The sequence below is a fragment of the Aythya marila genome (genome assembly GCF_965140915.1).
Source record: "Aythya marila genome assembly, chromosome: 19".
In the NCBI taxonomy this organism is placed as follows: Eukaryota; Metazoa; Chordata; class Aves; order Anseriformes; family Anatidae; genus Aythya; species Aythya marila.
In genome coordinates, this window is record NC_139060.1 from 429,077 (window position 1) to 443,825 (window position 14,749).

The 14,749-nt window shown below is 58.9% G+C and overlaps 2 protein-coding genes across 3 annotated transcripts; one reads left to right on the forward strand and one right to left on the reverse strand.

Moving 5' to 3' along the window:
• The first annotated feature begins 1,380 nt into the window (after positions 1-1,380).
• FUT7 (fucosyltransferase 7) lies at positions 1,381-5,150 on the forward strand. Of its 2 annotated transcripts, none has more exons than XM_082775958.1 (2): positions 1,381-1,489; positions 3,748-5,150. In XM_082775958.1, exon 2 carries the CDS (start codon positions 3,827-3,829, stop codon positions 4,868-4,870), a length of 1,044 nt encoding a protein of 347 aa, XP_082632084.1. In that variant the 5' UTR covers positions 1,381-1,489; positions 3,748-3,826; the 3' UTR covers positions 4,871-5,150. The 2 variants fall into 2 exon arrangements, with proteins under 2 accessions (XP_082632084.1, XP_082632085.1); XM_082775959.1 differs by having other exon boundaries at positions 1,422-1,489; positions 3,694-5,150.
• Positions 5,151-8,337: 3,187 nt separating this feature from the next.
• On the reverse strand, positions 8,338-14,260 carry LOC309885427 (POU domain, class 5, transcription factor 3). Its single transcript, XM_082775322.1, has 5 exons — positions 13,677-14,260; positions 11,198-11,309; positions 10,747-10,877; positions 9,929-10,093; positions 8,338-9,655 (listed from the first exon to the last, which is right to left on the reverse strand). The coding sequence occupies exons 1-5, from the start codon at positions 14,184-14,186 to the stop codon at positions 9,404-9,406; spliced, it is 1,170 nt and encodes a 389-aa protein (XP_082631448.1). The 5' UTR covers positions 14,187-14,260; the 3' UTR covers positions 8,338-9,403.
• Positions 14,261-14,749: the final 489 nt, after the last annotated feature.

Genomic DNA, 14,749 nt, shown 5'->3' on the forward strand with positions numbered 1-14,749 from the left:
GTCTGCACGTGCTGAACCCCCAACACACACACACCTGCTCCTTCCCAGCACTGGCCAGGAGGGAATTGCCCCCAGCCCAGCCCCAGCACAGGTGGTCCTGCTCATGGTGCCAGGCTAACGTTCTGGGCTTGTTTATAACCTGCTCGGCTCTGTGATGGGCTGAAGAAAATGCAAAGGCAGCAGCAGGTTTATTCCAAGATGAATGAGCATCTTGCTCTTCATCTGCTTCTGGGTGATTTTGGAGAGAGTTGTGTGTGCCAGGAACCTGCAGCCAGACACGACAATCCTGATTTTCAAGAGTAAACAAAATAATAGTAACAATGTTCTAGTGGTCTCAGCAAAACAGTGCTTGCAGGATGTGCTTTGGCACAGCAACTGCCAGCCCGCAGAGCTGCCCATGGGCTCAGCCCAGCCCCTGCAGCCTCCCTCCCTGCCATGCTCTGCATGGGCACTACTCTGGTAGGCAGCTGCGGGCAGGAGCACAGTGGCCAAGGCAGCCTGCTGGGTACCAGACCCTGCCTACATCCTGCTCCACGTTGCTCATGCCTGAGGACGGGGCTGGGTGGCAGGGCTCAGACCAGACTGGGGGGGCTTTCCCTGCTGTCCCCTCCTTGGTATCACCCTGTGACCCATCTCTGTCCCCTTGCACTCCTCTGCCACAGGGCTGGAGAAGACATGCCAGTGGGTGGGAGACCTGGGGACCTGCCTGGAGAAGGTGGCCAGTGTGGACTTGCTTCTGCAAGTGCAGAAGTGCCTGCTTGCTTCTGAGGACACCCATGCTCCTTCCATCCACATGGTGGAGAGCACTGATGAGTCCCAGTGCAGGGACACAGGGACACTGGGCAAACCCCAAAACAGGGGCAGGTACCAGGAAAAGCCACAGCTCATCTGGGGCATTGGAGTTCTGGCTAGCAGCTGGGATGGGAGAGGTGCTCGGCAGACATGAGATACGGTTTGTGCTTGCTTTCAAAGATGACCCCTTGGAAATCCCTTTGGGGAACTGAAACCCCACACAGGGCTACCTGTCTCTTCCACAAGGAGCTACAGCCCTGCCAGAGAGTCTGGAGAAAACACAAGGACATAGGTCAAGATGTGTAGGCACAGAGAGATCTGCGAGCATCTACCAGGGTGCAGCACACTGCCATGGGGCAGCACGGGACATGCACTGTGCAACAGGAGCCCATCCTGGCATGGGGCACCCCCCCAGCCATGTGAGAAAGAACCCAGCCATGGGGCACCCAGCTGTGGGTGATACTGCCACCCACATGGCACAGGGGAAGTGCTCAGAGTGTGCTTTGACAGCAGCAGGAAGGACCTGCTTGGGGGCTGGGACAAAGCAAAACCACAGAAAAGAGGAAGCCCTAAGTACTCCAGCCCAGAACCAGCAGCTGCCCCAGAGTACCTGCGTGGGCAGTCACCAGCCCTGTCTGCGCCGTGCTGCGCCGTGCTGTGCCGTGCCACACCGTGCCGAGCTGCTGTCCATTCCACAGTAAGTCTGCAGGCTGAGCCCACATGCCAGCACTGCTGTACAACATGGGGAGAGGGGGGCTAAGCAACGGGTTGGCTCCTGGTGCTGCCAGCCTGAGGATCTGCCCTTCCAGAACAATCTTTGAATGTGAGGCAGTGTCCCCACTGCTGGGGACTGGCAGGCAAAGGGGCCCGAAGCACCGGTGTCCTCATGCATAGTGCAGGGAGCCGGCAGAGCTGTTTTTCCCTCTTCAGATGATTTTTTTTTTTTTTTTTTCTGGAGCCTAAACTTAGCTCATGTATTTTAGCATGCCAGACGGAGCAGGCCAGAGCAGGGAAGGGATTTGCAAAAAAGTAAAGCTGCTGCAAATCAGCTGGGAAAGCAGGACAACACCTTCCACAAGCCTCCAAAATCACAGAGAAACCAGCACCCCCTGCCTGGCTGTTGGGCTGGGGCATCTAATTTGCTTTCAGAGGTTACCTTGAAAGGGAAACTGTCTTTTGTGCTGAACACTGTGGGTGACCTGCCAAAAATTTGGCTGCAACACATGCAGAAATGCAAACTGCCAAATGGATAGGGAAAGGAGCTGAGAGGGAGCTCCCTGTACACCCGCGGCTGTGCCCTGCAGCCCATTCCATGCCCGGCCACCCAGCATTGCCAAAGCATGGGGAAAAAAATCAGGCAGTGTCCAGCCATGCAGTCCTTGGGACCAGCACTCATGGGGTTTTGAGCTGGTTGCTGGCACCTGGTGCAGCTGAATGTCGCCCCCCTTTCCCCCCATCTGCTCCTGCTGCTTTCTATTTCAGTGAGCAACTCTGACTCAGTTAAGAAGCAGAACCTTTGTCAAGGCCAGACATGGGCAGAAGGGCACTGCAGTGGAGTGAACGAAGGTGTAAATGCGCATCTCATGCTGGATGGTGGGTGACTGGGGTTCCCACATGCCTACAGGCTGAGCCCTGCCAGCTGGAGACCTACAGCAGCCCAGCTGTGGGGGAGCCAAATGCTCTCTGCCCTGCCTGCTGGGGACTGGAAACCTGGGGCACCTGATAATAAAGTATGGGTATATGCGGTGCCAAGACAACCAGCTCCCAGACCGGGTGTCTTCATGGCTGGTGAGAGCACCCCAAGCCCAGGGAGAGCACTACAAGCCAGGTAGGAGCCCTGCCATCACTGCAGGAGGGTGCTGGGACAAGCGAGGCACGTTTCAGGCAGGACCCTGATCTGGCCTCGAGTGGGGTTTGGGACTTCCTGATTGCTCCCAAGAACACCCCAATGGCTGATCCATGAGTGGGTTCAGGGATGGAGCGTTGCTCTGGGGTGTGGGTTCACAGCATTTCCTGTAATGACTCCCAGCCAGCTGTGAGGCAGGACTTGGGGTACTCCCTCACTCTTTGGCATATGGCCCCAACTTGTAGCCCCCCAGAAAGAACCGCATGTTCCTCCCAGGCTTTGCTGTGGCAAGGCTGGCTGCATTTCAAGCTCAAAATGCCCCCCCAGGCAAAGCGAGAAGTGTGGAATGGGACTGTGCCTCTTTGTCAGATGGGGAAACTGAGGCACAGAGCAAGTGACAAGGAAAGCATCCCTTGTGCATGCAACTGGGAGTAGTGCTCATCAGTTGTGACACGGGGACAGGTGGCTGCTGACTGTTGGCTCTGTACTCCCTCCCCATCTCCTTCAGCAATAGCACTGCTTGCCCCTAGAGACTGGGGTCACTGAGGAACACATGAGGGAGGGTGATGCAAATGACAGCACCAGCTTGGTGTGACAGGGCTGCAACAGCTCCTGCCTCTTCCTACCCTGACAGGTAGCCTCAGGGAAAGTCCTTTTATCTGTTACATATGGGATTTTCTGAGCTTAAAAGACAACACAAAAGGAAGAAAAAAAAAAAAAAAAAAAAAAAGAAAAAAAAGGCCCAGAAAAAAAAAATGGAATCCACATGGTGAAAGCTGTGGGTCCCTCTGTGGCACCTGGGATGGCATGCAACCATCCCCTTGCTTGGCGGAGGTGCTGCCAACATCTCCAGCCTGCCCCAAGCCAGGGATCCCTGCTGGGTTATGGCAGCGGGTGCATGGGTGGACCCTGCAGGGTGGGCAGAGGTATACTGGGGCCTGGGGGCTCCTCCTGTGCCTGAGCCCTGTGGGGTTTGGGCGCCATGGAGGAAGCGCAAAGTTTTTCTCCAGCCACTCCAGCCCCAGCATCTCCTCGTTCCTCCATTTTTCTGCCAGCCAGGTGGCTGAGCAAGCTGAGCTGATGGCCCTTGCTGGCTTCTTCTGTCCCAGGCACAGCCTCCAAGGAGGTGACACCACCAAGAAGGTGACACTACCAAGGTGACAGCCAGCCCTGCTGAGCACCGGCAGCATGTCCCGGGCATCACCACTGCCACGGCTGCCATGGGGCCGGCCCAGTATGAAAGCAGTGGTCACTGCTGGGTTGCTTGTCACCATGCTCTGGAACCTGAAGTGCTTCATCAACTCATCTAACATCTCTGGTAAAGCCCCCAAGCATACTAAGCCACTGGTGGTCCTAGTGTGGGAATGGCCTTCAAATCAGGTCCCAAACATCAGTGGGGACATTTGTTATGAGCTGTACAGCATTGAGGGATGCTGGCTCACCATGGAGCAGCAGCTCCTGCACCAGGCAGATGTGGTGGTGTTTCCTCACACCAGGCTCCAGCAGGGCAGGGACAAGCTGCCCCGGGAGAAGCCACCAGGGCAGAACTGGGTGTGGGTCTCCCTGGAGTCCCCCACAAACACTAAAGCATTAACAGGATGGAACCAGACATTCAACTGGGTGATGACCTACAGACGAGACTCAGACATCTTCATTCCCTATGGCAAGCTTGTGCCCAACCGGTCAGCCACCATGAACATCCCCATGAAGACCAACTTGGTATCTTGGGTTATTAGCAACTATCACAGGACTCAGAAAAGAGCTGAAGTCTACAAGAACCTGTCCAGGTACCTCCATGTGAACATATATGGGAAGGCAAGCAAAAATCCGCTTTGCAAAGACTGCCTTTTGCCAACGACATCCAAGTCCAAGTTTTACCTGGCCTTCGAGAACTCCATCCACCAGGACTACATCACTGAGAAGCTCTGGAGGAACTCCCTGATGGCTGGCACTGTGCCTGTGGTGCTGGGGCCTGCCCGGGCCAACTACGAGCAGTTCATCCCTGCGGATTCATTTATTCATGTTGATGACTTTAGTTCCCTGGCAGAGCTGGCCACCTTCCTGAAGACCATGAACTCCAGCCGTTACCAGCAGTTCTTCGTATGGCAGAAGAAGTACAGTGTGAAGCTCTATGCAGACTGGAGGGAGCGCATTTGTACCATCTGTGCCATGTATCCCAGCCTGCCCCAAGGCCGTGTCTATCCCAACCTGGAGAGCTGGTTCAACACCTAGTGCAGAGCTGACACGTGCTGAGGGCACTCAGCACTGCCAGACATCAGGGATGCATTTGTGCAGAATATAGAAGTGGGAGGAGTGTGGGGCACCCTGCGACAGAACAGGATGCTGTGCAGGGAGGGATGTGAGACCTCTAATACTCGCCCTGTTGTTGCCTCACTGTTACCTTGAGCAACTCTGTATGACTTAGCTTCCTGCAAAATGTGACCCCATACTGACCTACCCCGCTATGGTGCTGGAATAACCACAGGGTGCTTTGGAAATAAATGACACAGCTTTTCAGAGGCTTGGCCCATCTGTCAGGGCCTGGGAAGGGCTGAGGGCAGGCAAGGACAACAGGAACCATCAGCTCCCCAACCTTCCTTTCCTCCTCATGCCCTTGTAATCATGCTGTACCCCCCCCCCCCCCACTACCTGGACAGCAAATCCGTGGTGGCAGAGGCCCTTGGCAATGTTTCTGGATGGGTGACAGCAGCTTTGGGGGGGAGGGTGTTGAGAGGGAGGAGGGATGGGAGAGACATGGTCCCCCGAGACCTCAGGGCAAGAGGCTGCATCCTGCCAGGGACCCAGCATCCTGTAGCCAAGGACAAGCAGCTCACACATCGCACCAGCTCCCACAGCCTCCGTGCTGGCACAGCCCTGCAGAACCCATTTCCCCTGCCCCTGCTCTCTTGCCGCTGGTGTCCCTGTGCTGGCAGGACACCGGATGCTCTCAAGAGCAATCACAGCCTGCTCAGTGCAAGGCCGAGTCAGAGCAGGATGACTGTGGTTTTGCACTGCCGGCTGTATGTACTGCTGCGACAGGAAGCTGTTGAGATGGTGCTGTCCTGAACTTTGCAGCAAGCCAAGAGCAAACACCCCACACCAGTGTCCTTGGCAATGCCAGCCCCTGCATACCCCATGCCATGCACACACCACGTGCCCTGGGCACCCCCACACCAAGAGCATCCCACTCTGCGCTGTGTACACCCCCCCTCTGTGGTCACTGCATGGCAAGCAGCCTGCACTGTGGGCACCCTGCAGCACACATACACTGCCTGGGAAGCTCCCTGCACTGCAGGCACCCTAACTCAAGAGCATCCTGCACTGTGGGCCCCCTGCTAGCACACATACCCTGCATTGTGGGTACCTTGCACTGAAAGCACCCTGCCCTGTGGACACTGCACTTTTGAGGACCCTGCCCACTCTGCACCACCTATACCCTGTGCCACACACTCCTGACCACGCAAAGGGCATCCTGCTCTGTGTGCACCCTCTACCCTGGGCATGGGCAGCCCCTAGGCACGCCATGGGGAAGCACCCATCTGGGACTGGCAGCAGACATTGGGGATAGGCAACAGAACCGGGCAGGAATGTGACTGCTCCATCCTTGCCTCACTTTCTGTGCAGACCCAAACTTCACCATGTCTCCTCAAGTCATTTACCTCCCCGGTAACAGTGACTCATTTTGTCACACATTTTGCCCAGTTTTCCTCACTGCAGCCCCCAAGACTACACAGCCTGAGCCCCACCACCCTGCCCAGCAGCACCCAGCAAGCTGCCGGCCACCCACTGGACCTGGTCGCATGGGTGATAACCCACAGCAGAGGGGACAATCCTGCTTGCAGTGTGTGCTTTGTGAACACGCCCCAGCATCAGCCTGGTCCAGACCTGCCTCACGTGGCAGTTTGACAAGACATGCCACAATCTTCTGATTTCTGCAGTGTGGTTTCTCATTTTGTCTTCTGGATCAACTGAAAACTGAGCAGGAACATGTCACAACCCTGTCAGTGCTGCCCTCACCTCCATGGCAGCACGGTCCCAACAAGCCTCAGCTGGCTGCATCACTTCTCCATCATCACACATGGCCATGAGGGCTCTGGGGCTGCAGGATCTGGGGGTCCCAGAGCCTGCTCCCAAGGAGTTCCTACCCGGCTGTGCAAACTGCAAATCTCTGCAGCAGATAATCAGATGGTTGAAACTTGCAGAGTCAAACCTAAGCAATGTGACAGCCTTCCCAGGCAGAAATGGCACCTCTGTATGCAAACCTATGGTCTAGTGTATCACAGACTGCCAGCCCCCATCACCCCCAGCTCACTCCCCCCTCCCCCCACCAGTGTGCCAGGCAAGAGCCAAGGGCATTTCTGGCCACAGAAGTTTGCAGCAGGCGCTGCGCCTGGCTGTGAGCCCCACGATTTGAATCCTGCTGTTAAATCAGGCTGTGGGCAAGGAGCCCTGGGCATCCAGGTACTAAGGAACAAGTGAGGACACAGGGGTGAGGGCAATGGGGTCCTGCATGTGTTTCCACCTCAGCCCTTTGTAGGATACCAAGGTGCTCTGAGAGCAGCAGCCAGCTCCTGCACAGCCCATGAGAATGAGGGTGCAGACCATCCCCGAAAAGCAAGAGCAAAACCATCATTAACTGGCAGCTGAGCTAAAAAGAGGGCTTTTCAGAGTTGGTTTCAATACAGATCTGGTCACTTCATTGCTTGTGCTCGGGGAGAACAACCCTTAGGGTGCAGACTTGGCTGCAGCAAACCAGGCTGCACAGCCAAGGGTGCTGAGCAGTGAGTTGTCGCACCCAGGAAGTGCCCTGCTTCTCCCATTTGGCAGTCCCATGCACCTCCTGCTGGCATCACCCTGCACAGCCTTGCTCCCAGCTGGCCCATGCCGTGGGGCTTCTTGGCCACCAGCACAGCCACCTGGCAGTGCTGAGGCTGTCCAGGATGCGCCTTGCCCAGGACTTGCATATTGCTCTTGCAAGCAGTGGTCAAGCAGCACACCCCAGCAAGCCCTTCCCTGTTCATGGACCCTGGAGGGACCCTTCACCTGAGACTCCCTTGGGCTTTTGCCTTTCCAAAAAGTAACTATGGAAAAAAATAGAAGCCCCACAAGGGTGGGAAGTGACCCCTGTGCACACTCCTGAACACATCTGCTTTTGCAGATGGGAAAGGAAATGGTCTGTGTGCCCCCACCGACCTCCAACCCAGTTCCTGGAGCTGGACACATTGCTCCAAAAGCTGCCAGGCCCCTTGGTTACAAGCCGGATCGGATCCAGAGCAGCTCACGAGCCAGCACCAACTGACCTTAATTACCTCCAGCAGCACGAAGCAGTGGCTCAGCTGCAATTTAAATTCTGCTGTTCAGCAGAACTCCCGGCTGCAGTGTGGGCACCAGTTTGCTGTATCTCCAGCCACTGCAGGCAGCAACAAGCTGGGTCTTTTAGATTGTGGCAGCACCAACTCTCACAACCGAGTTCAGTGTAACCTCTCTGCCTGCTCAAGCCTTAGGCATAACAGGGAGCTCAGCCCCTCTTGGGTGCACCATCCAGCTGCTAGAACAGCACAGCACAGCCCCTCCCCACACTCCCCATGTGCAGCCAGACCCAGACTGACACAGCCGTGGTCTGCAGACAGTGACCACAGCAGGACCCAAGCAGGCACAGGACATAAAGGAGGCAAGGAAAGAGCTGACTAGCTCTCATGCCCCAAAGAACTGAGATTTATTTCACTGCCAGAGGGAATATGATTAAGGAAAAAAAAAATCATCATCAACTACAGCAGGCTCAAAGGCACGGGGTGCTAGCAGCATGGACAGGATGGCATCAGCCTCACTGTGGGCCCTGGGCTGGGATCCCTGCAGAATAGCCCCAGGGCAGCCCAGCTAGGGCTCTAGAGAGTGAAGAGGGCCCAGAGGCTCCGGGGTGATGCTGGGAGAAGAGCCCTGGGCCCTGCCCTGCTGACCTGCCAAAGGGGGCAGGCAGCAGGGTAACCCTCCTGTGTTGCCAGGACAAGCAGGGCTGGAGGCTGGGGCTGCTGAGGGCTCCCCCCACAGCATCATGCAATAGCCCTTGGCTCACCCCAGCCACCCGGAACAGTGGGCAGAGCCCATGCGGGGACCTCCCCTTCCCCGTGTGCAATGCCCCAGCCCTGCTCTATATAACAGGGAGGAGGCATCTGGGAAACTAGTGATCACTACAAAGAATTTTGCTTTTTAAAAACTAGAAATACAGCCAAAACCATTAGAAAAAAAAAAAAACAAACAAGCAAACAAACAAAAAAAACAAACAAAAAAACAAACCAAACCAAACAAACAAACAAAAAAAAAAAACAACTCCCCTCACCCCTAAAAAATTTTGAAATGCTTTTTTTCTGGTTCTCACAGGAGCAGCTTGGCAGGGGTCAGGCACAGGCAGCTCCACCCAGCCCCCAGGCACACATGGCTTTGGCAGGTAACAGTGAGGGAGCTCTCCCCCACACCCCTGAAAGGCAGGAGGGTGCTGACCCTATGCAGGGGAGCTGCTGGGACCAGCGAACTCACGTAACTGGGAAGGACTGGGAGCAACTGTAGAGAGCGGGCACCATCCCCACGCTTGTCTCCTGGCCCTTCCTCAGCCCTTCAGGCCCCAAAAGCTGTAAAATAGCACAGCCACTGCCCAGACAAGCCCTGGGAGCAGGGCCAGAGCCATGCCCGTGCCTTGTCGGGGCAAGGGGAGGATGCTGCCCCTGGACAGATGGGCTGCAGTTGGGGCGCACTTCTGCCTGCCCTGGTTCAGTGGCTGCTGTTGTTCATGGAGAGCCCAGGCTGCAGAGCTTGAGGGAACATCTCAGCCTTGTGGAAGGGCGGCATGTAGACAGGAGGGGATGGCGCTAAGCTATAACCCTGGGACGTCACTGGGATGGGTAGGCCAGGGGGCACCAGGGACTGGTTCATGTCGTACATCACCCCCTCCGTCTCATTGCCAAAGGGCAGCAGCAGCCGCTTGCCTTTCTGACGCCGGTTGCAGAACCAGACCCGGACAACCTGTGAGGGAGGGGAGATAAGGCAAGGATGAGTGGTGCTCTGCAAGCCCAGGGACAGTGTGGCAACAAGACCCTTCTGCTGGTGGCACCTCCATGGCCCTGAAGCACCTGACCTCCTGCACGGCTCCTCCTGGGGCTCAGCATGGAGGGTCAGATGGTGGCAACCAGCTCCAGCCACCCTCCCACACCTTCTTCCAGTATCAAAACTGGCCTGATGTGGATGCTCAGGAACTGCAGATGTTTGGAACCCCTGCCCCCCACCCTCCAAACCTACATCTTTGTCCAGGTTCAGGTCTTCAGCGATCTGGGATATCTCCTGGGGACTGGGCTTCACACATTTGCGGAAGAAGCTCTCCAGCGTTCCCTTCACATTGGTCTCGATGCTGGTCCTGCGTTTTCTCTTCCGGGCTTGGGCCAGCACTTGCTCTGCATTGCACATCTGGAAGTGAGAGAGACCACACACTTGGTCACAGGTCCTGGCAATGTCCCCCCAGCCTCCGGACACACACACACACAGCTGGCTGCAGAGGTCTGGGAGGGATGGCAGACTTTGTCCCTATGACCGTCTGCCAGCACAGACTCTTTCTGATCACCAGTGCAGAGAGATGCAGTAAAAGCTCAGAGTTCACTGCTGAGCTTCACCCCACTGCAACTGGGGTCATTCCCAGCATCCTACCGCTGATTCCCCACCTGCATGGGCAGAGTAGATGGACACATCTTTCTGCGTTACATCCCATCCCTCCAGCCTGCCCTCAGGGAGCAGCGAGATGCATCTCCAGCTCATCCCAGACTCCATCAGTAGCCAGCTGCTCTGAGACGAGCTGCCCCTGCTGTCACATGGTGCATATGGGGGAATTTGGGCTCCCACCTGACTGGCTGAAGGGTGCTACTTAGCATATCAGCAGTGGGCTGAGTACTCCCCTCCCTCTCGGGACCAAACCCATGGCTGTGAGAAAGGCAGTGAGCCACTGCCATGGCAAGGGAAGCCTGCTCCTCCCCTCCTCTCCCAAAAAGCATGTGTGCAGGGCAGAAGAGGCCGCAGCTCATCTGTCAGCACATAAACCAGACACCCTGCCCTGCCCAGCCCCGTACCTCCTGCATGTTGTCTGTGTTCTCTGCTTCATTGAGCCAACGCTGTAGCAGCGGCTTCAGCTTGCACATGTTCTTGAAGCTGAGCTGGAGCGCTTCGAAGCGGCAGATGGTAGTCTGGCTGAACATCTTCCCTGCACGGGGAGGCAGGCGCTGTTATGCACAGCTCCCTGAGGGCAGCTGCCACCCCCAGCAGCCCCCCAGGCCTCCTCAGGGACCAGGCACCAGAAAGGGCATTTTCCCTGCTGGTTCAGCACTCAGAAACTCTTCAGAAACAGCTATTGTAAACCAGTTCATTGGTGTTAACAGCAGCTTTAGCAAATACAGGCTGGTGCTGGCCACTGCTTTTGCAGGTCGTTATGCAGCAAAAGTCTCTTTTGCCCAGGTGACCTATCCCCATGTTGCCCTTTCACCCCCCCCCCAGGTATGGGGAGAGATGTGGAGAAAAGCTTACCATAGAGAGTGCCCAGAGCCAGCCCCACGTCAGCCTGTGTGAAACCCAGCATTATGCGCTTGTGTTTAAGGTCCTTGGCGAACTGCTCCAGCTCTTCAGAGGTTGGTGCATCCTGGCAGGGAAAAGCAAACTCAGAGGGAAAACTTGCACCCACCTGGGCTAGGACTGCAAAGAGCAGAGTCCCATCACTGGGGGGGGGGGCAGTACAGGCATGGGATAGGGATGAGGGGTGGAGATCCCTTGGTAGCACTGATGCACACCTGCCGTTGCCACCTAGGGTTGATGGGGTAGCGGCAGAAAGGATTTTCCCCAACCCCCAAACAATGGACTCCACTGGGCTCTGGACCCCTAGTGTCCCCCCCCCCCCCCCCCCCCCCGCACGCCTTGCTCCACACAGGAGCACATGGAGAAACCTCTGGCCCTTTTCTGGGACAAAATGCATGATGTGGAGCACCAGAGCCCCGAGGTGTGGGTAGCTCTGCCCTGAGGTGCGGGCAGCACGTCTCTTCTGCCTGGGCTCACACCCACAGCCTGACCAAGGGCACCACAGACCCACAGGCACAGCTTTGGTGATGTCCCCAGCATCATTCCTCTACCATGCACCCCACAGCATGTCCCCTGGGATGCAGGGCAGGCACCAGCCCCTCTCCTGGCTGAGCCAGGAGAAAATGAAGAAATGACTCAGATAAAGTGAATTTTGAAAGAACATATGATTTGACTGGGTTTCAAGCACAATTTGCAACAGCCAGACTTCACTTTTGGAAAGCTGCTTACCTAAGTGCTTCACTTCCTCCCTGCAGTACAGTCTTGAACAGCTGTAGTGGGCATTTTGCAATCTTTTCACCAATTTTCACATTTGCCGCATTTTTCATATTTTACATGCATACCTCCTGCTGGCCAGTCTCAGCTTTTAATTGCTCAAGTACATTGGCAACAAGAAGCCCAAAGCATCCCTACCATGGGGCACTCTGACCCTCTTAGGAGAGAACTGTTCCTTCTGCCTCAACACAGCACAGCAGGACGTGAACTGCAGGGCGGGCAGGAGAGCTGTGCCCGGCTGTGTAACACACACACCAGTACCCCACGGGCTGGGCTCCAACCTTATTTTGCCACTTACACAGCAGCAACTCTGTGCAAAAACAAGAAACCCACACCAGAAAAATAAAAGCTCAGAAAAGCTTTGAAACAAACCACTTCATCGTTGCTGCTAACCCCAGAGAGTGTTTGCTGGGAAGTATGCTTTTACATCATGACACGAAAAAAAAAGAAATCCCCAAATACAACTGCCAGTCACACTGCTAAATGAAGGTGTCTCCCCTCACCGGGGGCAGCCAGCAGGGCTGCTCTCGTCCCAGTGATGCCCGTGGGTGTTGTGAGTGGGCGCAGCCCTGCGGGGCGCGGTGTGGGGCAACCGCGTGCTCCCTCCCCGGCCGCGATGGTTGGAGGTGGCCGCGGCGACCGGGAGCTGAGCGGGGCAGAGCCCCGGGCCCGACCGCGTTGCGCTGCCCCGGGCTCCCGACCAAGCGGAGCCCCCTCTTCTTCAGCAGGGGCTTGAGGGGCGCTGGGCGTGGCAGAGCGCCGCCCGCGGGGCCGCGAAAGCGTCTTGGTTGCTCTAAAGCACCTCTCCAAAGGCCGAGCCCTTCTTCCCTCGCCCGCCCGTAGGGGTGAGACAGCCCTGCAGCCCTGCGTGGCTGCCCCCGGTCTCTGAACTGGGGGAAGAAGGCACGGGGCTGGCTCCGCGGGCAGAGAAATGCCCCCCGGCCCGGCTGGGTGCCACCCTGGAAGTCCCCTTCTTCATCAGCGCCTCCCTGACTCCACAGGGGTCACGGCCGCGCTTAGGGGAGAGTTTGCCAGGCACAGGGCAGGTTAAGGGGTTCCCACCCCGGAGCCCCGACCTGAGAACAGGTTTGCTGCCGTCCCATCCCCTGATCTCGGGCCGATCTCCGCAGCTGCTCCACACGGCTACCCAGAACCTCTCTCTGCAGATGTTTCCTCGAAACGTTAAAAGACCTCAAAGGTGTACTTACGCCGCAAAGCTGCACTTGCGCAGGCCCCGAGGACAGAGGGAGCTGCGATGCCGGAACGAGAAGGTGCTGCCGGCAGTCGGAGCCCGGGGACCCGACGGCTGCAAGCGCTCCCAACATCCCCGCCGGCCGGGGCCGGCCGGAGCCGCTCATTCCCAGCGGGACATGGGGACGGCGGGGCCCGGTCCTGCTCGGGGTCCCGAGGACGACTCACCCACGTCCCGTTCCGATAACGCACTCCAAACCCGCCCCCGCCGACGGCCGTCCCGTCGACAGCTGCGAAGTCGGGATAGCGAGTCGCCCGTCCCGAGGCCGGGGACCGTCTACGAAGACTCGGAGCGCGCCGAGCACGCGGCGGGGCCGGGGCGGCGGGCGGGACAGCCGTCGGGGGGCAGCGGAGGGGCCCGGCCGGGCGGCGGGTCCGGGACGCGCAGGGGAAGGGAGCGGGGTCTCACCTCGTCGCCGCTGTCGCTGGAGTGTCCGCCCTCGCTGGCGGCGCCGCTGGAGCTGCCGCTGCTGCCCAGGCTGGCGAGGCCGCCGGAGCCCGGCTGCAGGGCGGCTGGGCAGAGCCCGTGGCCGGGACCGGCGGGGAAAGGGGCGGCGGCGGCAGCGCTGGGGAAGGGCGCGGCGGCGGCGGCGGCGGCGGGGGGCGCGGGTCCGGCCCACGGCGGGGCGGCCCAGGCGGGGCCGCAGCAGGGCGCGGCGGGCGGCGCGGCGCGGGCCTCGGGGGAGCCCTGGCGGCAGGGCCGGCCGGGGCGCGCCTCCGTCTTAGCGGGCGGCCCCGCGGCCGGGGGCAACCAGGCGCGGGCCGCCGCGGCGTCGCGGCCGCCGTCGGGCTCGGCGGCGAAAGGGAAGAAGAGCTGCTGCGGGGCCGCGCCGTCGTAGCCGCCGCGCGGGAAAGGCGGGCCGCCGTCGGGCAGGAGGCCGAAGGGGGCGGCCGGCAGCCCCCCGTCCGGGCTGAACATGGTGGCCGCGGCCTAGGGCTCCATGCGGCGCCGACGGGGCTTCGGCTCGGCCCGGCCGCCGCGCTCAGGCCGGGCGCGGGCCGTCGGCCGGTGCCTCCATGCTGCGGCGCCGACGGGGCCACTGAAGGCGGCGGGGCCGAGCCGGGCCGGGCCGGACCGTATGGAAATGGGCCCCCGCCCCATTGGCCCCCGCGGCGCGGCCCCACCGCCGGTGGGTCGGGCGTGAACTTGATCCCTTTGAGCCTTGAGGAGGGGGCAGCGGCCCGGTCGAGCAGGCCCCCACGTGCTCGCTGCCGCTGCTTGCGGCCATCGGGGCGCCCGTGAAGGGGGACAGCGACGACCCCAGCCCCGCGGGCAGGGCCGTACCCTCAGCAGCTCCTCGCCGGGGGCTCGTCGAGTGCAAGGGTGGCTCCGGAGGGGGCTGCTTTGGGGAGGGGGACAGCCGCAATGGTGGGAGCAGAGGCCGGGGCAAGACTGAGGCTTTGGGGACGGGCAGCCACTGGGACACTGGTGCCTTCGTGCACCGTTCGTCCATCCCCTCCACCTCTGCAAGGATGTGGGAA

Excerpts from the sequence above, each read along its gene's own strand:
- LOC309885427 (XM_082775322.1), bottom strand. The coding sequence starts at position 14,186 with ATGTTCAGCCCGGACGGGGGGCTGCCGGCCGCCCCCTTCGGCCTCCTG. Across the intron at positions 10,878-11,197 it reads GGCTCTGGGCACTCTCTATG|GGAAGATGTTCAGCCAGACT; the intron begins GTAAGCTTTTCT and ends CTCCCCGTGCAG. Across the intron at positions 9,656-9,928 it reads ACCTGAACCTGGACAAAGAT|GTTGTCCGGGTCTGGTTCTG; the intron begins GTAGGTTTGGAG and ends CCTCCCTCACAG.
- FUT7 (XM_082775958.1), top strand. The coding sequence starts at position 3,827 with ATGTCCCGGGCATCACCACTGCCACGGCTGCCATGGGGCCGGCCCAGT.